Source organism: Ptychodera flava, chromosome 1, assembly GCF_041260155.1.
Source record: "Ptychodera flava strain L36383 chromosome 1, AS_Pfla_20210202, whole genome shotgun sequence".
NCBI classification, from domain to species: domain Eukaryota; kingdom Metazoa; phylum Hemichordata; class Enteropneusta; family Ptychoderidae; genus Ptychodera; species Ptychodera flava.
Window position 1 is genome coordinate 24,268,335 of NC_091928.1, and position 24,211 is coordinate 24,292,545.

Consider the following 24,211-nt stretch of genomic DNA (forward strand, 5'->3'; position numbering starts at 1 on the left):
CAAACATATGTAAGAAGTTGAGTACTTTATTTCTGTAGACACCCCAAAGAACAATAATAACAATAAAGAAGCATGTTACATACAAGAAATCTGAGTTTACAGTTTGGCTTCCATAAAAAAGGACATTTCATTTCATTTCATTTTATAATGGAATCGGATTCTTTAATTTAAAAAAACTCATTTCATTTCATTTCGTGTTAAAATGATTTAAGTTTCATTTCAAGGAAACAAGAACATTTAATGTCAAAATACTATCTATTTTTGTAAGTGTTATTGTAATGTAGTGTTCTAAAACTGCAACTTGTGGGCTATTCCCCTGAGAAAATCTAACACGTTTTGATTTTCAAAGTCACGCACGAGGCTCACTATCCTGGCTGTAGAATCCCGGTATCGTTTTCGCGGTAGTGGCGGAGACTCTCCGGCGATCATCTGGTTGACGATGACATTATTTAGTGCTTGTTCTCTTTTTATAACATTTAAAAACCGCCAGATATTCGGGTGATTTGACATGATGTTTGCCTGCATACGGTTATGCCACACTTCTATGTTGTTGTTGGTTCTCGGCAGTTCGCGATGACACGATCGTGCATATTCCACATGCTGATTGGGAATCGGGGAGCACGCCTGCTGTGACGTCGCTGTCTTCCAATGTAGTTGTTTTCAAAGTAATCGACGATAGGGTCTGCTTCATACGGCATATTCTGGGCAAGGTATTCAAAGGCATCTATCACTTCATCTTCAGGAATATATGCAGTAGCTGCCAACATACGAATCGAAATTTCAAAATCTGAGTCCCTCTGATACATTGCTTGCAGTCCTGCTGACTGCACCTTGCGGTAGATATTCTGTGATAGATAATAAAAGCACCCCTTCAAAGTTGCGTTGGGAAAGACTTCTTCGATGGCACTTTTAGCGGCTTGTTCATAGTCGATTAGAACAGTTTGTGGATCTAGGTTAGCATTGACGTAAAGTAGTTGGCGAAGGACCCCGAGATTAGTATCTTGTTGCTTGTTGGGGAAGAGTGCATATACAAATGGGATGATTCGGTCTGCAACAAGAGCGTGAATCGTGTAAAGTTGATAAAACAACTCGGGCACAATCTTAAAAGTCGCGTCTGAAAACCAATCACTGGAATTTTGTAGAAGTCACATATTCTGCACTGTAGAAAATATCAGCTTAAAACTGTAAATCTGAAGAAAAGTATAATTATCTGTCTCATGAACATCCTTCTTTGGCAACTCAATGAAGATAAAAGAAATTGCCGACATCTTTACTGAAGGTGTGAAAAAAGGTACCACGTTTGCGAATATTTCATCACGCACATCATACAACTTGTCATGTCACAGTGAGAAATGACATTGTCTTTACGTTAGTGTATAGTAAGCTAATTTAGTGTAAACTGTATTTCTTCCATCGTAAACTGTACTGAAAATCAGTACGATTGGAGAGAAAAGCCTTTTCAACATATAAACTTTTAATAATTTCAAAGCAAGGCCACTGGGGAAAAGTAAAACCCTAGCAACAACGCATAGCTATCAGCTGGTCACGGAAGTTTGGAGGCGGCGCCAAACAAAGCATTTAAAGTACTTTGTTGGGCGCCCTGAACAGATGATATGTATGCGTCGTTGCAAGCTGACAGCAGGGGATTTCCCCCCAGCAGTCTTGCTTCAGATTGACCCAGGTCAAATTTTAGACATATGAAAAGGGTGTACAGAACAAATTAAAGCTTTAGTTTTCCATTTGGGTGATTTATCATACAAATAGAAGAAACGAAACGGTAAAAATCCAAGTACAACCTTATAGTTTTATCAGCATGATCTCATCTTGATACTGTCGCCTGTAACTTGTATTCAATGTACGCCATAAAGTAAAACAGAAAGCAAAACTGACACGTGTCGGTATAATTTTCTCCTACATAAAGAAGCTTTTGACCATAGAGTAAAAATTGCGGTGTTTTTCTTTTTGTAAAGCAACCATGACATCAATAAATATCTGTAAACAATAGCTTATTTGTCACTGACAATGTGCAATTAGGCTGCAGCGTCACACCTTTTCGAATATGTCACCTTATATCACTATGACCTTTACAAATATGTAATCACCGACTCAATGCTGTAAGTTAGGCTTCCTTTGTAATAGGTTATACTGTGAACATAATGATGCCGGTAACTGTTTAACTACCCCATTTTGGTGGCGATTAAGACCCTACTTGAGTATTTAGTGTTCACCCACATTAACAGAACCAGGGACTCAATAACGTTGGCGACAGTTTTAGAAAATAATACTGCAATTTTCGGCATTGGTTGATACAGATACATTTCAGAACAAAATATAGCCATTGCTGGAGGGGGGGGGGGCACTTTCAGAACAATAGATAGCCACTTTCGAGGGGGCAGTTTTCTAGGGGACAATTGTCCTTAGGCGGCAGTGGTCCAGGGGCAGTTGTCGGGGGGGGATTGTCCTGATACCATTTTTACGGTATGCAGGGGAGTGCTTCTCGAGAGAACATGAAAAAGACCAGAAAGTCATACAGGGCCAGTACGGAAAGATAATAAGGAGGATGTAGAACCACTACTGATACATTTACTGAAAACTTAAGATGATTTGCTGTTACCTTTACTAGTAAATGATGCCATGGTAAAGTCAGATCAAGTACCATAACGTTCACAATATAACCTAAGTCTGAATACAGTTCAGCAGTAAATGATCAATTTGATGTAAACATTATCGGACGAATATATGTCACTGTGCACTTTAAGTTTTAGTTCAAAAAATATAAAATGCATGAATGCCAATGGATTTTCATGAGAAAACCAAAGTAGACCTTGTAATAGGGGACAGCAGCTGCAAATGATGATTATTTTTTGAGTATTTCTATTCAATATATCAACCGTAGTTTCTTGGTATCGCCCAATAGCATGCTTAAACACACAATATAAACTCGTCAACCAAACATGTATAACATATTCTCCAACATAACGTACAAGCATGAAGAATGACTGAGGTGTGTGGGCATGCCTTGGCACTAGCTCAAGACTAATGAAAATTAAAACAAATCGCCACAAGGTGATCATTATTGATCATATCAACACTCGTTTAAGGAAGTATACAAGAACTGTTGACGCACGAATTTATAGCCAACTATATTACCAACAATTGCAGCTAAGGTCCCTTTCACAACTTAGATATTTCAATTCCTTGCTGACTGAAATGCAATGCCCAGCAGTACATGTACATAACACATTTGCAAGCTGTGTTGATAAGCTGAATGAGAATTTCAACATGACAGGGTGTAAAAAATAAATATTGGAGTTGATACACAGAGCAAAAATGGCTACTGAAAAAGGGATGTTAACTTTGTTATCGATCGTATAATAGTGCGGTGGGGCGGGGACTTTATATAAATTTTAGATGATATAGGGGGATTTGAATTTTTTTAGGGTGTCGATGGGGGGGGGGGTAAAAAAAAGATTTCAGTCGCGATTCTTCCGGCCCCATCACCATTATTTGTGAACGCAGTCTAAGTAATCTACAATGTAAGAATTTCTCTCCTCACGTATTAGGAATTACAAGTGGTTTTTTTTGAGTATGTAGAAAATTTGCGTACATGCAACCGTAAATCGATGTAATTTCACGTTTAAATATTTGTATTGGCTATATAGATTTTTCTCTAACGCAATTGAATACATGGAGATATTATATGTAGAGGATAACAATGATAGAGACAGAAAGGGCGTCTGAATTTTGTCAGCCTTGCCCGTGAAATAGTACATGCCTTGAGAGAATGAACGTAATTAGATACCTTTAACGGTCTGTGGTAGCCAGAGGGCAGTAATGCTCTGCCTGAGTGTGTTACTGAAACACGATATGTCGATAATGATATGTATGCTGTTTACACTTTTCCCTGGCTGGCACTTAGAGGGCAGTAGAAGATGATATTCGCACACAAAACTATTCACACTCCGACACACACTTTCACACACTTGAGTTTTTGACCTTGTGGGGTAAATTTTAGGACCATGATCGTTGATACCGTATAGCATTTTTGAATCGTTAAAAGTCGTTTCTACCAATGGGGTACCATTTTTGGACCCCGTATTCAGGTAATACCCCACAAGGGTCATCCTGAACGGAAAACTTACCCCGCAATGCACCATTTGTACGAACACACACACACACACACACACACACACACACACACACACACACACACATATATATATATATATATATATATATATATATATAATCTCCCAGTATTTCGAACGAGTGTGACGTCATCGAAGACGAGGGTTTCCGCAAACATAGCGACAGTGATCGCCAGGTACGACGTTGCCTGGCGATCGCCAAGTACGACGATGTTCACATTGAGCCTTACGACTGGTGCCGTGACGTTACTGAGCCATTAAAACGATCGACGGAAGATTATACGGTACTTATTTATTAAGTTAAACTTACGTTGAGGTGTATCTTTTGGATTTATAGCCAACCGGGATCGCCAGGTACGACGTTGCCTGGCGATCGCCAGGTACGACGATGTCCACATTGAGCCTTACGACTGGAGCCGTGACGTTACTGAGCCATTAAAACGATCGACAGTATCCTCATTTGATTCTTGGTAATAGCTAAAACTTTAGCGATTCGAAATTTCGTTGGATATGCCTTCAATGTTTTCATATCTGGATTAATCGGGTTACCGTTTTGTAAAAATATCATGCATGAGAGCACGGCATCGATCACGACAAATTGGTCTGTTTCGCGGTCTGCATGTTTGAATGGTACAGTTGCATGAAAAAAGTTCCGGTTGTTGACGTACAACAGGGTAATATGGATTTCTTATATGTGCTGGTGTACGTCACACAGGTGAAGATACGGGCCAGTTCATGTAATAAATATATCCTTCCGAGCCTGCTCGGACTGGATACAGCTATTTTGTGGGAAACACGAGTCTTCGATGACGTCACTTGAGTGAGAAATACTGGGAGATTATATATTTATCACATGCATAGACCCACTATTTTACTCGAATAAAACTCGTTCCTGTACGATGTAATTTGGACCTTTATTATGTTAGCGTGGCGGATGAAGTGGTACGGCTCCAGCTGATTCCGTTCACATTCGGACGTACGTTCCTCTCGATGCGTCAGAGTAGTCTCTTGCTGTCGGATTTTCCGCGCAAAATTTTAATGGATATAGCCGTTATCAGCGAGGACAAGGGAAAGGAGGATGATATAGTATCTTCAGATGCACTATTTTGCATGAAGGTAAAGTAATAATGTAAAAAAGTGCAAAGAAATTTAACATTTTCTTGCTGTTCATAGGGTGCTTATACGTTGTTTATACTGTACGGACGAACACGCTGTGCAATGCTGCGCACAGTCGTCATTTTTACTGCTATCTTAAAATCGTGTCGGTTCCTGACTTCGATCATAATGTATGAATAAAACCACCATTGAACTGTATCACGTCGTTCTTGTTGGTCATTTATGTAACCGTACTGCACTTAGGAAAATTATATTGCTCGAAACTGGCGAGGACTGGTGGAGTACGATGCCGCATGAAGATCGTACGTTCGCATATATTCTCAGCGCATTGGACGCTATTTGAAATCGAGAGGAAAAGTGTATCATCGCTCGTAATTATGAATGAAACTAAAATAATAAACAGTCACAGTAAACAAAGCGCAACAAGGAACTTTTTACACTGGCCAACTCGATCTCGATTTTACTCATGTCTTATGAAAACACTCATTGTGGCGGCGGCTCCTATCGAGCTGTCGACGAAGTGGCAAAAGCTTCTAAAGCATCGTTGTACAGTAAACATTCTCGCTTTAGTACAGCCTACCACAGAAGTTAAACAGCAGTACAACGCTTTGCCGATGCTAAGAATTTAACCCGTCACCTGACAGGATGATGTGATGATTTGATACATCACATTATTAATATCTATGTTGGATTCTTGTTCGGTGATAAATTTGACGATTTTGAGCGATGACTCGGCTGTTTACGGCTCGTGACGAGATGGCACAATAGAGTGGTAGTAGCAAAGGTAGGGAGCAAACGATACTGAACGCTTTCGTTTTCCTCAGTTGAAAAAGAAACCACACAAACTTTCACAATCATCGCTACCAAAAGCTTTCGCTTTCTTTTTCGCTATTTATTACCTTTACATCATTTTTCAGTAAATTCGTTTGTGCCCACTCAATTTTCATCTACACGAGAATGCTTATGAACAGTTTCAATAGAAAAAAGTACCGACCGTATACTCCTACTTCTGACGTCAGAAGTGGGTGTACACGGAAATATTGTAAACCTTTACCTATAGTGTGACGTCACACTATCGGGATAACTGGGTCTATGTATGTGATAGTCGAAATTTAGGCATTTCTTTTTTCTCGCGCACTGCACTGAGCGATCCCGGGGAGTGATCGCGAGCAGTCTGGGAACGCGTTCAGCGCGTCCGCCAAGCAACCCACGCTGCGCAGTGCGCGTGTTAGAAATTTTACGTGAGCAGCATAATTTCACTCAAATCACCGGTTTGGACTGACCATGATTTCTTTGTGAAGTACTGAATGTTAAGAAGTATGTATTGTTGTAAAAATGTAAAATATTATATTCTTTTTCCTTGCGCTAACATGAAGGTGTTTTGAGGTCAAAGGTCAAAAGTGTCCAATAACACCTAAAGTTATTGTACTTCGCTTCAAAGATATTGGACTCCGCATCTTCTGATACCGAAACTTACTGTACAACGAAACTCCATAGGTAACAGACGTAGGTGTGTTAGCATGTTTTTGGTTTTCCTTGGGTGTGAGTTTTCCCTTCGTCGGTCGACTGTGTTTGCATGCTCATTTTGGCAAATCATAATTCTATATGCTAAAAACTTACCTTGGCAGCTTCTTCTATCTGTGCGTAGACGGTAACCATGGTTGCATTCACAATAGAAGGATCCCGGTGTATTGACGCATTCGTGTTCACAGAACCTTTGATAGACCAAACATTCGTCGATATCTGGAGAGTAAATGCCAGGGGTAATCTTATTCTCAGTTTAAAATGTCAATGACCAACGTAAAGGTTAATACTATATATAATTGCCTGAATACATGGGTTTATGTGCTCGAGAGCAGGTGACAATTTGTCTGACACCGGTAAAATTTAGATAATTTACTTCAATGTGTTGAACATACACAAAAACATGCCTAGGGTTGGTTGTGCTTTTCTAGGGTCTGTCTGGTTACCGAAAAACACATATTTGTATTAATGTAATGATGGTGTAAGTAAAGAATAAGTAAAGTTTTCACAGCTCGTTTTTTCCAAGAAAGAAATTTTATTTTAAGCCCAAAGAGATAACCCTAGTATGGCGGCCATTTTGAATTTCAAATATCGGTACAAATTAGGTAATTTGATTCTCTTGTACCAAAATTTGCATGACGACCCATCATTTTTATTTGTAAACTCGAAAGAATATGGTTGAAAGTTTGCTTGAGGAAAATTTTAACAAAAGTTTGTCTTTCCTTTACGTGGTGCCAACTACCTAAAGCACTAGGTAAGAGCACTCACTTAATGTAGTACACGCCTAGAAAGTTAAAGACTGTATCTTGCGGTCAAACTTTCTTTAATTGGAATATTTTAACAATAATAATTTTCTTTCAAAATCAAGAATAAGAATCGGGGTCACCGTTGAAATGTTGGTACGAGAGAAACAACTTACCGGAGATTTACCGATAGCTCAAGTTCAAAATGGCCGCCATCCCTGAGTTTACTCTATGAGGAAAGCTGTTATTCCTAGAACAACATTACAGTGAATTTATTACATGTACTTCGGAAAAATCTTACAGGCCTATGGTCTCTGAGACTTCTTGACTGACATTTTTTTATATCGTTGCAATTTAGTTTTTGTAGTAGATATGTATGTGCCCTCCCACCATTGGAAACAATAAAATTAATAAAATAAAATAAAAAAAATTAAATTAAATTAAATTAAATTAAATCAAAGTAAATACAATTAAATTAAATTTAAAAAATGAAATCAAATCAAATCAAATCAAATCGTCGATTTTCAAAGAAAACTAAGACGGTGAAAATTTATCTTACACCGAAAGATCTAAAATCAAAGTAAAACTTAAGTTGCCCACGCGGAAATAGTTGAAAAATGCAAGTTTAATCGAATAATAGAATTTGTCACTACATAAATTTACAAAAAAATAGGATTTGCGTTCCTATGTTATAAAAGCAAGCATGGGGTCTCTGAAGTTACACGAGCGTATATAAATAATGACAGACAAATACTTCCATTGACAATGATTACATGACACATGAGTTTTAATAGCTCTTTTACTAGAGTAAATGAAGCAAGACAATTAATTTTAATAAAATGAACAAACAATGTGCATTTTTCAAGTTACACTATACAATGACAAAGAACAAACTCAGGAATGTACACAACAATTACAATAAAGTTAGATAAAGTAAGACTTTTGAAGTGCAACTTTGGAAATAATTTGAGTTGTGACAAGAATGATTCAAGATGGGTTGTTTTGTTGGACTGTTATGCATTTCAAATTGTGTAGGAGCAATGACATGACCAAGTCAAAGTAAGTGAATTTGGTGTGATTGACAGTTGACATCTTTCACTATCGTTTCTGTGCTCCCTGGAGGTGAATGCCATGGGCTATAATTGGTTATTAATTATGGTCAGCCCTTCAGAAATCTGTTGAGAGAAAAAGGGATACATATATCAAAATATTTGCAAATATATGCAAATGAACTAATTATGACATGGGGAAACCATGAAACTTTCAAAAATGTATTCAAAAAAATATAGCAAAATGTAAGTATGATGACTCATGGCATGCTCATTAAGCAAAAGCATATATGTTAAACGAAACTTGGATCAAATTCACTGCATTTAGTTTTGTTCATGGCCTAATTGCGCTAATTATAATATGAGATACTCATAAACTTCAAGCATGACTTAAATTAAGTATAGCTGCTGAAGCTTTGAAGTCACATCAAATTAACCTACAAATATCACATTCACTTTCAACATATAGGCCAAGTACAGAATTTCATTTTGTACAAGTTTTAAATCAGAGTTACATGGTCATCATAAATGTGTTAGTAAATATAACCAATGTACTTCAAGAAGTCCAATCAAATGAATTTTGATACATTGCCTTATTAAAGTTTCATTACATCTTTGGATAAGATCAATAAGATTGTGTGACTTTCAGATTTTCTCCATTAAATAATGTCTTTAATTTACAATGTGCTTGACTGGCTGCCGGGGCTGGCTGCTGCTCTTTATTATCAAGCTGAGATCACAAACAACTACTCTGCTAGTGTTTATCTGCCAATGCATACGCACATGTACATCTGCAACCCTTTTACCTGTTTACATGTTTACTCACTGAGCACAGCCGTCTTTCAAAGTTTTATTTTGATAAATGTATTCGTGAAGAAAGCAGATTCAAGTTTCGTTTTCGTTACTCTTCAGTGCAGATTTGTTTTCTCTAAGTGAGAGCCGATTCCTAACAACCAAGGTCACGTAATTTGAAACTGTCTGCATCTCACGCACTACGTAGCTGCAATATGTGGCCTCCTTGGTCGACTGAGCCCGTTTCGATTACGATGTAAACTTGTACTCTTTCAACCGAGGGTTGATTAATGCGTTTCACACTAAGCATTGCCGAGATCCATGGCTCCAAATACAGTTTACCGGTACATCCATTTACCAAGCACAAGGTGCAATTACACTCTCGAGTGAAGTCGACCGTCATACACTTGCACAAAGAGAACGGCAACCACTGTCAAGGGCATACCACTTTACGGCAAACATAGAAAACAGTCAGTTGACTCCGCGTACGTTGGAGAGAACATGTCGCAAAACTCTAATTTTACGACTTTTTTGTGTTTTACAACAGCAAGAACAATTATTTTGCGATGTCGGGCGGATTTTCAAGGGTTTTCAGAAAAAAAAATTCTCAGAGTTGAAGGACTTAAAATGATTGTAGGCGTGTAGAGACGTAATGAAATACCTTTTGAAGCTTGAATTGTCCAGAGCTTAGTTAATTCAACCGCTGGTGCACTTGCCCATCGGACGGGAAGCATATTGATTTTTATACTTTTGAGCCCTGTACTGGCTAATGAATTGCAAGTATTTATTATTATTTAAATCACGCAGGCTGCGGTTTTGCTGTGTTTTCAAAATGTCACAACATGCTTTTATCTTGTGCCGTATGACTGCATATGCAGCTATCACAGAGGGCAACAACATGTCAAGTGTACAAAAGCTGCTGTCATCGATATGGAGATTAGCCAATCACAAGTTTGGATTCACGCTATGTTTTCATTCATGCACAAATGTCGCAATTAGTTTGTTTTATTTTGCTAACGAGTTTTTCCGCCGTCAGACAACGCGTCTTCCTTCAGTGTTCCTTCATTCTTGACATTCAAGCCGTAGGATCGATGACATGATGACCCAAAATTTAGTGGTAGAAAAATACCACCAGAAAAAAAAATTGGTGGCAGATTGACAGGTTTTGGTGGCAAATGCCACCATTGCCACCGATTATTTCGAACACTGTATTGTATCATATTGTTGCACCAAAATCGATCCATTCCGATGCTTGAATCTGCATGCCGAAGCTGAACTGAACGGAAAATTGCAAGTATAATGTACATATACTAAACAAAAATTACTATTTTGCGACATTGTCAAATCCCCACCTGTTGGGCGTGTAGCGATCAAATTTGCAGCTGCCGGAATACGATGTCCGATCAATTTCCTGCAATCCCGTCGCGTCCCCGCCGAAAACACTGATAAGTGCATTACACGGAATAACAAAAAAAAAACCAAAAAAAAAAAAAAAAACCAACAGAAAACCGAAAACTAAACAAAACGCGATAAAACCTAGCTTTTATACCCCATACCAGCGGGAACAGAACTATGGTTCAAAGATCATGATGCCCATTGTCTCCCCCATTGTCTATACAAAGTCTTCAAAAGTCATGCGTTAAAACAAAGTCTGTTTTCGATGATATTCACATGGTTACGTTATACAACTTTAGAGTCCTATTTGAACATCAGGCTACACGAAAAATACGAAACAAATAAAAAAATATAACGAACAGCTATCGACAATTTCACAATCTTGCAAGACAATTAAGACATACGGCTGGACACTGGGGCGATATAGGACACCGTTCGGGCCTCCGGCCCATTCATTTTGTCAAATTGATCCGCTACAGAGTTGTTGTTCATTCGTAAATGTTCATGACCCCGGGACGGCTATCCGTGTTTTGATGCATTCAGTAATGATTGACAGATAAATGTATCAAAGGTAACAAATTTTACAAATTTCACGTAGCTGACAAATCCTGTGATTGGCAGCGTTTAGATAATGGTTGCCGCGTTCTCGGAATTCAGTCTGTTTTACCCAGAAACGAACCACTGGTCTCCATAGTTACGATGCAAATTTTGGCCTTGAAGTGATCAGTATTTCAATCCGTGGTTAATGTTGTGTTAAACATTATAACTCAATCGTGTTTTTGCTGTCGTTTTCAACATTGCAACTTTCTGAATAGTGGAATTTCACTTGCAGAATTGACGTCTTTCATACGTTTATGATTGCGGCTTCTTGGATGGTTCAGTACGCAAGGGGTAATAGTTTGCCTGTAAGTTTCATGGGGAAAAAGCGATAGCGGTTACAGAGTTGCTCTCGGCCTTTACATTTCACAAAAATGTCAGTATCGAAGTTTTCATCTTTTAAACTGTTGTCGCCATTTTGATTTCGACTTTCAAATCTTAAACTTGTCACTTAGGAATTTGTTTTGGCGTACGATTGCTGCTACGAGCAGCTGGTTTGCCAATGTGGGTTTCGCGTTCATCACACGTCCTGTAGACGACAGACTGCCAAAGTATATTGCTTGAATTTCACTATCACTTCACAATCAATGCTTTCATCTAACGTTTATCCTTCGATTCACGCTATTAGGCCTATAAGACCGCGAACATTTAGCAACTCAAGTTGTGCGTGTATGATATGAAACACGGCAGGAATAAAAAAGCCGATCAATTTTTTCCACTGAAAACTGGAGCGTAAACATTCAAATGAAATAACACAAACTCACTTTTATTTCTGGAGCCTTGGGTAATCTATAAAGCACTATAAGGCTAAATCTGTATTGAGAAAGGGGTACTGTATAGAGATACTTTCAGTCGAGCGAAACGTCATTGGGAAAGGGCAACGCGTACGGCAGTTGGCAGAAGTTATCGGAGCTATATCTATGCTTATTTATTTGCAGTCCTGTGATCAGACATGATTCGTAACACTCTGAAAAAGCCATAAAATAACTTACCTGCTGTATATCAACAACATATAACTGTATGGTTCTCAAAGAAAGCTACGTTAAATACGTCCCTCTGCAACAGTCATACCGATCACGGTTGCCAGCAGGTACATTATGTCGGCCTTGGATCCGGATCAACTGCGTTCATGACGACATTGACTATGCGCTTGCGCACTTGATGTTGCACGTGATCTAGGGCTGGACCCTTAGTACTAAAGGGTGGGGTTTTTAATACTCTATATAACTTTTGTCTCCATAGGACCTTGCCACCAATTTCCTTATTTTGATGTTTGTTTTTTTAAATAAGAGTTTCATCAGCCTGTTACACAGTACTGGAGATTTCCCATCATGATTGGTACCCTCGGAAACTCCTCAGTGGTCTACTGTGTCTCCCATGTGTACATATATTCACAGACTGGTTTTTAAAATTCTGAAAACGTACCTTTATGGACACCTTTCTTCTAAAATCCTATTTCAAATGATTTAGAAAAATGTGCTTGATTGAGAAGAGATAGCATTTTTGTAAATTTTTCCACTGATTGTGTCTTCAGCAATACAGAATAAGGTGATGGAAAGTAGGGAGACTAGTTGCACTTACGGTATTTTGTGAAACAAATGGATATTGATTTATTCAAAGCAGAAAGACAAAAGAAATTACATGCTGACTTTTCAGAGAATGACCCCTTCAGTTTGTCATAACTTACTACCCAAAAGTCTGGCATTTATAGTACCTGCAGAATGACTTGTATGGTTATTTAATGATTTCTTTGAAATTTATAGAGATATATGTAAACATACTTTTAATAAATGTAATTAATTATACATCTAGAGGTTTTATATTACTGCTTTCAGGCATAACGATAAAAAGTTATAGACATTCTAACGTTGTGTGTACAAATCAAACTGAATTGTACCGTGTGTTAATGCTACCCTAAGGTAGAATAAGTAGACTACCAAGAGGCTATGCAAAATTTACTCATGGCATAGGATTGCGTATAGAAATGTTCGAAAACATACTAGGAATAGAGGCAATTTTCTGGTATTTCCACAACTGATTCACTGAAAGATGCTTTGTTGAAAAATATAAAACCATGTCACCATGCTTGATTTAAGACAACATCATAGTTGAAGGGTTTCCTTTGAGAAGCCACTGATGCAAAAGTGCTGACTCGGCACTTTCTCATAAGTTTTAATATATTAAATAGGTGGCATCTTTGTTATTGGATCAGTAACTTCATACCTTATGTTTATATCGAAAATACTACATGTAGAAGACATGTATTTCACCACTGTAGTAATGAAATGTACATGGCATTTTGTCAACTTTGGTCAAGACAATTCTGATATATATCCTAAGTAGGAAAGTCTCTTAAATATGTTAATTAGTTATTGTAATGCAAAAATGCTAAACCACTTAGAGTACTGTTATATCAGAGTATTTTCAATTTATTTAGCAAGTTTTGTCAACTTTGGTCAGGTCAATGCAGACATATATCTGTGATGAGGAAAGTTAGTTGCATACACAAATGGACAGTGTCATTCTTTGTCATAATTCTTAGACAGACAAACAAACAGACAGACAGACAAACACAAAGACAGATATACACAGAGAATTTAAAACGTCAGTAGCAAAAAAGCTCATTCGAATGAACACACAAGCTAAAAACCCTAGTCATGTAATACTCTTCCAAGTCCACTGTGCCCCACTCCTCATAATTTAGTGCATCCTCCCTTGCTATGTAAATGAGCAAAAATAAGTCAAAATATTACTTCAAAAATTAATTTCTGCTGAACTATGCAACCAACAGCCCCCAAAACTTTGTCAGATCAAGTTTCCATCCTAAAGATTCTGTGTACCTATTTTCATGACATTTGATGAATGAGTTTGAGAGATATCGACGATACAAATCCATAACACACACCACACAGACAGACATACATATTACTGACACACATACAGACTAACAAACGCCAACCTATGACATTGGCCCACTTAGGTGGGCTATGCCCACCGCGTGGGCCAATGAACCATTATAGAGAAGAATTGTAAAAGTTTGAGAGTGCGAATACCCAGAGGCGCATTTTACCTTAATATCAGAATTCAAACAGTCGAACTTAATAGACTTTGGCTGTATCATAGACACTGGAAGAAACTCTCTGTGCCTAGATGTGAGTGATTTGATGTCTGATGAACTGAGACCAAAGTCAATCTCACGTACATGAACATAGTAACATACCGACACATTTGCTTTGTTGAAGTTCATAACCCGGGCAACAAGGCAAGTTTTCAAATTCTGCAGCATCTCCGTCCGAGCAATTCGTTATATCTGGAAAAGATAGCATTTGGGTAAGGTAAGATGACAATACACTAATTGCCATTAATGTCACAAGTAACAGATTATTTTTTACAATTAAAGTAGCAGAATACAGAATAGTCTGCAAGATTTAACAGCACAGGCGTGTTTTGTTGACAATCAAGCTCATCCGGGACATCTGAGTCTGAATTTGGAGCATCTTTTTACGACCCAAAACAACAATAAAGCAAACCATAGGGCTCCTTCTTTTTACATACTGATGTCAGTGAAAATGCGAGAAGAGCCTCCAACTGTCATAATTCTGGACGCACACGCATCGTCTACTGGTTACACACTAATTTAAAACAACAACGTCGTTACCTTGTCCGTAAACTTCGGCTTCGCAAATCGACAGTTGTTCATGGCGATCGGGTATATCAACACTAACGTATTTTCCAAGCATTCTTCCATGACAATTGATAACAATCTCGCCTCTGTTGTCGAGGCCAATCGGTTCTCCGCAAATCGGATTCTGTAGATGGTCTTCATCGTTTCCCGCCCTCACAACGCGCCAATCAAGCGCTCGTCTGCAACATAATTTTGTTCAAGTGGCGACGATCAGACACTGCCCTCGTACTGTTGCGTACAGCAAATGATCATCTGCGATACAGTTTTGTTTCGGCGGGGTTCGATCGAACAATCGTTTGGAAAGTGTTCTTTAAATGTCGATTGATTACAAAACTTTCGCTGTGTCTCATTGAACAAATGTACAAAGTGGTTTACTTCACCGGCGGCGGCCACTTACGATCGTTTGCAAAATAAATGTACTTGCTCTGTAACTTTAACTTCAGTGACCTTTACATGTATAAGTATTTGCTGTTCTTGTCCTCACTTGTAAAATTTTTCGACGGCAAATTCGTGTAGAAAGCGTTACTTGCCACCACGGTGCAACACTAAAGATGCTTTATAGTACGATGCTTATGGTAGTAGGGGAAAAAATATGTGTACATACACACACACATACACACAACCAAGCATAATTCGAAAGAATGAAGGTTCTTTGCCACATACATAAAAAGAGAATGTTTCAACTGAAATATTGCTTTTATCACGCATTGGCTAATGACAGAACCTTTGCATGGACTCATCTCACCATCATGATGCATGCAAATCTAACATACACATGTGATGGACATTAAAGTTTATGCAACTCACAACAGCAGGTATCGTCTCGATTTACAATGTGTACTCTAATAATTCGGTACGTCATCAGCAGATCAACTTTCCACCAAGGTTTTAAATCCTTCTGTGTATGAGAGCAGCTTCCCTGGATGTGTATACCGTTCTTGTCACCGTCGAGGGCGCTAGATGCTTCTCCTATGGTGCGACTGTGGTCGCTGCTCTGAAACGCCGGTTTCCCAGCTGCTATATTGTTGTTTTCACCTGCATGATAAAACAACACAAGTGTCTGCGACTCAATGTAGTATTTGCATCATGCCATAATGCAAACTGATTTCCGCTACTGACGAGCTCTCGTTACAGTCTGCTTACCCTGTTGAATAATTCTCACTTTACTATAGATCTGTGTCTACAAACATGAGCGATTTATCGAATCTTCAAATTAAGTGACTATTGTTCAGTATCATGAGACGACCGCATTACAGTACAATAAATTACCCACAAGTCTCTTTGATTTGTATCATTGAAGGTTACTTTTCCAAGAACTTTTTTGTTCTGTATAAAAGCAATAATGTGCAGCATCACAATAATTGATAAACATTATCTAGTAAAAGTACGTTTAGCTATATCAGTGAAAGTTTCCGAATAATCATTAAACAACCATAAAAGTCACATTCCATAGATACTAAAAATGCCATACTTTCGGGCAGCAAGTAACGACGAACTGAAGGGGTCATTCTCTTTGAAAACTTAGAATCCAAATTTCTTTTGTCATTTCCATTGGAAAAAATCAATATCCTTTTATTTCATAAAACAGGTGCAACTAGTCTCCCTACTTTCAATCACATTATTCTGTATGGCTAAAGACACAATTAGTGGATTTTTTTATAAAATGCTGTCTCCTCTGTCAATCATGTAGAATTTTCCAAATCATTTAAAATGAGAACTGGGAAGAATGGTGTCCTGAAAAGTACGTTTTCAGAATTTTTACATTTAGTCTATGAATTTGTCCAAACATGGGAGACATTGTAAACCACTGAGGAATCTCCAAGAATTAAAATCGTAATGAATTATGATAATTTACAGTACTGTGGTATGTCCGTTCGACGACAAAGTGACGCAAAAATCCGGTAAAACCTCACGGAGCGTGGCAGGGGTCTTTTTAGCTCCCGTGCTAACATATCTTAGCCAAGGCGCAAAAGAGGATTGTGTTGCCATTAACAAACCCTCCAAAATAAGGTATCTCGGTCTGGATTATTTTTGCATGTTTTATTTTCAGTCTGTTTATTCAAGCGTGATGCATCAACAAACAACGAAATTCGACGTTTGAGAAAATAGGGTAGGTCGGGTTACCGGAAACACATCGTTTTTTTTATTTTGCCAAATGTTGCACCCGTACCAGTCTTCAGTCTCTCTGTGTGTCTCAATATGAACTGAATCTCCGTGGGCAAGAACGGCTAATCTGATCAAAATCAATCATAGCATACAGACAAAGACTCAAAATCGTTCTTTTGAGGTGAGTTGGGCCGATCATTATTCAGCCTAATTTGCATAATTAATTCTTCGAAATCAGACTTCTCTATGGCCAAGGTCAGATGAAACTTTATACAGGTGTTAATTGTAATACATGATAGAAGGACAGAGTCATGGAATACAGCTGTGTCCGACGTGTTGATTGAATGCTAATCCTATAATATATACACAAATACTGATTCTGTACATGTGTCAAATAGGTTAAGTATACACGTGCGTATACTAATAAAATGCAAAACTACAGTGTACACTTAGTGTGCAAAGATCTGCATTACGTATACTCATGATCTGCATAGAAATACGCTACGCATATCAACGTATTGGAATGTTCCATATACAAAGATATACGTTACCTATGCAATTAATATTGTGTTCCATATACGTCAATATACATAAATATGCTAAGCGCATATCAAGCATTTTGTCCAGTGAAATTGCAATGCTAATTTGCATATTTGCAGCTTGAGTTGTGTATTAAGGGGAGACCCACATTCGCAGACACTTATCTTTAACCTGATTTTTCACCATTAAAATGAATCTTTAACCCGACATGTAGTATATGTTTGGGTGGTTCGACAATTGAAGATTATTAAAATGTAAGAATATTTCGAGACCTGTTTGGCGTGTGTTTGTTTGCTCAAAATGTGTGTTTTGAGTGTTTTTTTTCACTAAAAAGTGTTAAGTACGAGAGGGTGATGGCAATTGGTGAGCCGTTTACTGCAATCGATAGCAAGGTAAGGTGTGTAAAAGACCGTGTCTTGGATTTTTGATACTCCGCTTTGTTTTTTGTACAATTAGCCTTGAAAGTGAGAAGTGGTGGATTCTGAATAAATTAACGGTTTTGTCCCGTTTGTCATGATATCTTTTGTTTTTGGAACATTATCGGTATTCTGAGACACAGTTTTGTAGAAAAAAGTCACTGACTACAACCTGTGCAAAGATAAGGCTAATACGTCAATGTTGCGCCAAGTTACACTCTCCAGAAGTTGCGATACATTGCCAAAAACGGAATGGAGTAAATAGCAGGAATGTGTGTGCGACCCTTGGAGTCGCACAAAGTCAGCTAAAATTCCGGTTCGCTCACATCTTCGGTGGAATATCCCAGCCCATAATTAATACTGGACTTTTTACACAATTGTCTGAATTTGTGGTATGAATGAAATGATACATGACGTAAAAATTGGAAGAAAATGAACACTGAAACGGCCAGTTCGCGGCGTAAGCGTTAGGCTTTATTTACACAACTGTCATTCCCAGCTACATCTGGGGATAATCTTCTTGCTAAATACAAATTAGCGTATTATCCATGCACTGTAGAGTACCAGCTAAATCTGATTATCAAGCGAAGAAATAGCTGGCTGCGTATATGCTTCGTAAAAATTATGTGATTTTGCATTCCAAGTCCGATGACATTGTGTTTTCCTGTATTTTGGTTGCACAATCGTCACCGCGTTTTAAGCTTCCTGCCCGGAGAGTGACACGTGACAATGAATTTCGTACATACCGACAAAGACGAAGTTCATTTCGACGCCGTGTTGCGTACGCTTGCTTTTACGTCCCATACTGCATCATGTGCGTGTTGAAGAACGACCACAGTCAACCTTGAACATGGCATGGCGCTAAAAACGGACAGACATGAAACGCGGTTTCCGACCTCAGAAGCAGCACTTTATAGTGCAGGGCTAACTTTGTGTTGTGCCAGGTTAGAACCCTTCGTTAGGCTAAACTAAATATAACACCTGACAATATCTGGTATCTAAAGCGATTTCTTATATTAAGATAAAAAGTAGCAGTTGGCGGAACATGAAATAAATCGATTAGGACACGAAACTCGACTTGTTTTGGCTTCTCGAGTATACATGTACCTAATACAGATGTGAATCCTTGACCACGCTGAAAGCATCATTATAAAATCGCGACGTTCTAGAGTTTTGTACAAGTAATGAAATACGTGAACTTCAGTCAAACAGTTGAATATCGCGTTCTCTGATATGTTGAAACGAGCATTCGTCGTTCTTCGGTGGCGACTGTCCGTTGAACTACTATGATAACGACGATTAGACCAGCAGCATGCTGTTTTTCCAGCGTGATTGAGTTTATCCACAGGAAAAAGTAGTTGCTGATTCGAAAAAAAAAACACGTTCATGGTTGTTTAATTTTTTTCGAGTTCATGGAAATTATTCTATTATTTTTAATTTTGGTTTCTTTGAATTTACTGTACAACTTTATAATTACCTAAAAACAATTCAATCGCAATGATTCTAATGCTATACTGACATGAATTTGTGCCGTGAAATATCGCATACTTTTCAATCGAGATTGACTTCCACAAGATGAAATGCCAGATTTATGCACAGCATAAAGCTAACATAAATGTGAATAAAGATATTCTTTATACAGCTTTATGTAGCATAAAGGTAGAACTGTATGCATCTTTATGCACCTGCATAAATGTCAGAACGTGTCAGGAAATTTGTCGGAATGTGGTTTATACCATCTAACCTGGGCAAAGTAATGTGCCATTCATTTGCCATCTAACTCTACAGAGTGGCAAAAATACCAATGAACCAAACATTGCCGAACGTTTGTTGGTTATATATCAATGTCACCAGAACTACTACCTCATGTGGCCATCACTCTTGCACTTCTCAATGTTCGACAGCCCAGTCGGGATCCAAATTTCTCCCCAAAGATATGCAATGACGGATATTTCTTTACAAGTTTACTCAATCCACTCACAACATTATTCGGATACATGAATTTATATACTGCTTCAAGTAGTTCGATGTTTTCAACTGAAAAAAACCTCAACATATTCAGTCGGTAAATAGATTGATTTGGTACATCCCCAGAAAACATTTCCATAAACTTTGCATCAGCAGCAGCCAAAAGAGAAAATTTTTATCACTCATTTCACACAGCTCCGTTTTTGACGCAGGTCTTTCAAGCAGGGTTGAAAATTGCTCGCCGAGCTCACTCTTCATATCTACCTTCTGTACAAACTTTAGAACAGTAAGTTTTCTCATAAACTGTATCTCAACAGATCGATTATTGGTTGGAATATCCCCAAAATATCCATTGTATCTTTCAAACGGAAAACACCAAAAGGCACTTATAGGCCCATAGTCAAATAAACATTCCCTCATGTGGCACATTAGATGCATGTTTGGAGTTATCATCTTTTTACCATAGAGATTCTCACACTTGATGCAAAAATTAACCAGCAAAACAAAGCGCTCCCAGCACAACAAATTATTATGTGGGATTATTTCGTGCAAAACATACATAGAGAATATAGTTATCCAATATTTCCATTCGTAAGCAGAAAACTTTCCATAATTTGAAGCAATTTTGTGTGGTATTCTGCCAATATCACAAGCCACTGTCATCCCCTGTATTCTGTATTGGAGAATATGTAGTTTTTTGAGTGTCAAGATTTTTTTTCTAAGTAGAGTTTGAACATTTTCTTGCCAACCCAAAGAAACAAGTTATGCACTGGATCAATTGCAATCATTCTTACCACCGTCCCTCCACCCAAGGTGAAGGGACGGTGTTCTTACACAATCAAATTTTGAATTTTGAATGTCGGACTTCATAAGGTGCAGACAAACACATGTGTAAACTGTCATCAGAAAAAGACTTAATTTTGGATTTTGGGAGTAAGCCAAGTTTGATTGGGGTGGGTTCAGTTTTGAATGTCAGACTATACTTTGCATTGAGTCCATGTCATTTGATAGCGGACACAAATGTACGTTTTGGTTATCGGCGGCGATTAATTTTGAATGCTGGACATGTAAAGACAAAGACGTACTACTTTGATTTTCGGCCTTTATTTGTTTTGTACGGAAACAGATTTGTTAAATACGTGTTATAGTAAAATGAGGAAAAAATAACGTAAACTACAATGAGCAGCCTCACAGTTGTGCACAAGATGTATCACCAGTTTTTTTTCGAAGCTCAGTTTAGTGTTGAATGAGTAGCATAGCGTTCTGCGTTACAGTGCTCGCTTGCGACCAGTTCCAGTTTACACCTTATCAACGCATCGGAAACTAGAGTTTTAAGCTGGACCGTAACTCTAACAATTTTATTTTTTCTCTCATTTCCGGCATATGCTTGATATTTCGCTTTTGTTGACCATGCTTTTGCAATCGACGGCTACCTTCAGTAGCCACGACATACTTCCTGCCGGAAGCTGGGAAGAAGACTGACGCATGCGCTCTCCTCCGGACGAAATTAACGTAATCTACTTACGCTCTTGAGATTGCCTTGACTAATCTGGAAACCGTTAAGACATAAGAAAAACACGGCACGCAAACTGGCTTACAATGTTATTTTTTTTAAATCTAACAAATTTCCAAGTATGTTATTGTTTCAAACTTATCGTCCACTCAAAGACCATATTACACGGATTCAAATTTACAATAAAAACAAAAAATGACCAAAATCACTCAAGGAAGGTGGGTCTACAACAAGCAGGCCGATTATCACATTGGAGTCTAGCATGCGTGTTCTACTTTAGAAGTATTCATAGCGAGTTGTGGGCATCCAACTCATTTCGCAAATCATGCTGCTTTGGCATCTATATGCTAGGCATCTCATTTAATCTATCAGAAACGAAAAGTAAGTTTTAATGATAGCCCTTGACATTTTACAACAGTGTTTCACTGTACCTGAGCAATCAATTTCATCCTCCCCAAGCTCACAGTCTTGTGTACTATTACAGCGCCCATCATCTGAAATGCAGGCTCCACTGTAGCATAAGTATTGATTTGGAGTACAATATCTAAGGATAAAACAGAAAACGAGAAAAATCAGAAAGGGTTTGTATAATGAAAACGAGACCAATATTATATTTACAAGCATAAATTATGTAGGTCATAGCCTGGGAGATATAGAGATTTCATAGTTGCAAAAGTGAATGACACCAAAAACGGGTGGCAATGACAAGTCTTGCGGTATATCTGACAAAAGTTGGGGACATCATTGACTTGTCTGATGAGAGATATGCACATACCATTTTGTACAATGTACATCTCATCACCTCGGCAACCATCCTCGTCATCACCATCAGTACAATCCGTCTCGCCGTCACATTTCCAAGACTCGTTTATACACTTGCCGTCGTCGCAGCGGTAGTAATCTTCAGCACATGTGAATACTGTAAAGTAAGATAAAAGCAACTATCACCTTTTTAAAAGCGGGAAAACCTACCCAGAAATTTCTAAAAGATAGTTTTTGTCATGGGTTTTAATCAATTTTATTTGCAATATCTAGGACCCTTGGCAAGGTATTTTTTATTCTCTCTGTTGAAAAAGAACAAATGTTATGCAGTGTATCCTCAGGGTAGCCACTCCCCCCATTTCATCGAAAATTTGGGTAATATACACAAATTTACCACGTCACTACTTTGTGCATAACTATCTATTTTAACGACAGATTTCCGACGGTAGGCACAAAATCTAGTGATACCTATATTGTAAAAATTTGAACCCTGGTTCGGTTTTATCATCTCCCTTTCTCTTTACAAACATAAATTCTGTAGGTCATAGCCTGGGAGATATAGAGATTTTCATGGTTTGCAAAAGTGAATGACACCAAAAACGTGTGGCAATGACAAGTCTTGCGGTATATCTTACAAAAGTGGGTTATAGAAGCCCTTTAGGTCTAACACTGCAATGAGTCAAGCAGTGTCGTTTAAATGTACAAAATCTCGTGTTAAAATGATTTCGCCGCTCTAATGCTATAAACAACGACATAAGCACATGTCAGTCATTAGTAGCAAACGTGGAGGACATCATTGACTTTTCTGGTGAGAGATATACAAATGTCATTTTGTACAAGGTACATCTCATCACCTTGGCAACCATCCTCGTCATCACCATTAACACAATTCGTCATACCGTCACATTTCCAATACTCGGGTATACACTTGCCATCGTCGCAGTGGTATGAATCTTCAGCACAAATGAATACTGTAAATTAAGATAAAAACAACTATCATCTCTGTAAAAGCGGGAAAACCTACCCAGAATTTCTAAAAGATAGTTTTTGTCATGGGTTTTAATCAATTTTATTTGCAATATCTAGGACCCTTGGCAAGGTATTTTTATTCTCTCTGTTGAAAAAGAACAAATGTTATGCAGTGTATCCTCAGGGTAGCCACTCCCACCCATTTCATCGAAAATTTGGGTAATATACACAAATTTACCACGTCACTACTTTGTGCATAACTATCTATTTTAACGACAGATTTCCGACGGTAGGCACAAAATCTAGTGATACCTATATTGTAAAAATTTGAACCCTGGTTCGGTTTTATCATCTCCCTTTCTCTTTACAAACATAAATTCTGTAGGTCATAGCCTGGGAGATATAGAGATTTTCATGGTTTGCAAAAGTGAATGACACCAAAAACGTGTGGCAATGACAAGTCTTGCGGTATATCTTACAAAAATGGGTTATAGAAGACCCTTTAGGTCTAACACTGCAATGAGTCAAGCAGTGTCGTTTAAATGTACAAAAATCTCGTGTTAAAATGATTTCGCCGCTCTAATGCTATAAACAACGACATCAGCACATATCAGTCATTTGTAGCAAAAGCTGGAGGACATCATTGACTTTTCTGGTGAGAGATATACAAATGTCATTTTGTACAATGTACATCTCATCACCTTGGCAACCATCCTCGTCATCACCATTAAAACAATCCTTGTCGCCGTCACATTTCCAATACTCGGGTATACACTTGCCGTTTTCGCAGCGGTAGTAATCTTCAGCACATGTGAATACTATAAAGTAAGAGAAAAACAACTGTCACTTCTGTATAAGCGGGAAAACCTACCAAGAAATTTCTTCAAG

General features: G+C 38.1%; 1 protein-coding gene and 2 long non-coding RNA genes across 3 annotated transcripts in view; all 3 read right to left on the reverse strand.

The window, feature by feature from the left end:
* Nucleotides 1-542: 542 nt before the first annotated feature.
* On the reverse strand, nucleotides 543-6,923 carry LOC139143619 (uncharacterized). Its single transcript, XM_070714099.1, has 2 exons — nucleotides 6,885-6,923; nucleotides 543-1,007 (listed from the first exon to the last, which is right to left on the reverse strand). Exons 1-2 carry the CDS (start codon nucleotides 6,921-6,923, stop codon nucleotides 543-545), a joined length of 504 nt encoding a protein of 167 aa, XP_070570200.1.
* A 1,416-nt stretch (nucleotides 6,924-8,339) lies between these two features.
* Nucleotides 8,340-12,619, reverse strand: LOC139134999 (uncharacterized). Its single transcript, XR_011552916.1, has 2 exons — nucleotides 12,357-12,619; nucleotides 8,340-8,706 (listed from the first exon to the last, which is right to left on the reverse strand). It is a non-coding gene; the product is annotated as an uncharacterized lncRNA (long non-coding RNA).
* Nucleotides 12,620-23,239: 10,620 nt separating this feature from the next.
* LOC139135202 (uncharacterized) overlaps nucleotides 23,240-24,211 on the reverse strand; it is a 346,824-nt gene continuing 345,852 nt past the window's right edge. The window contains exon 3 of the long non-coding RNA XR_011552955.1: nucleotides 23,240-23,325. This is a non-coding gene — a long non-coding RNA (uncharacterized lncRNA). The remainder of the gene's footprint in view (nucleotides 23,326-24,211) is intronic.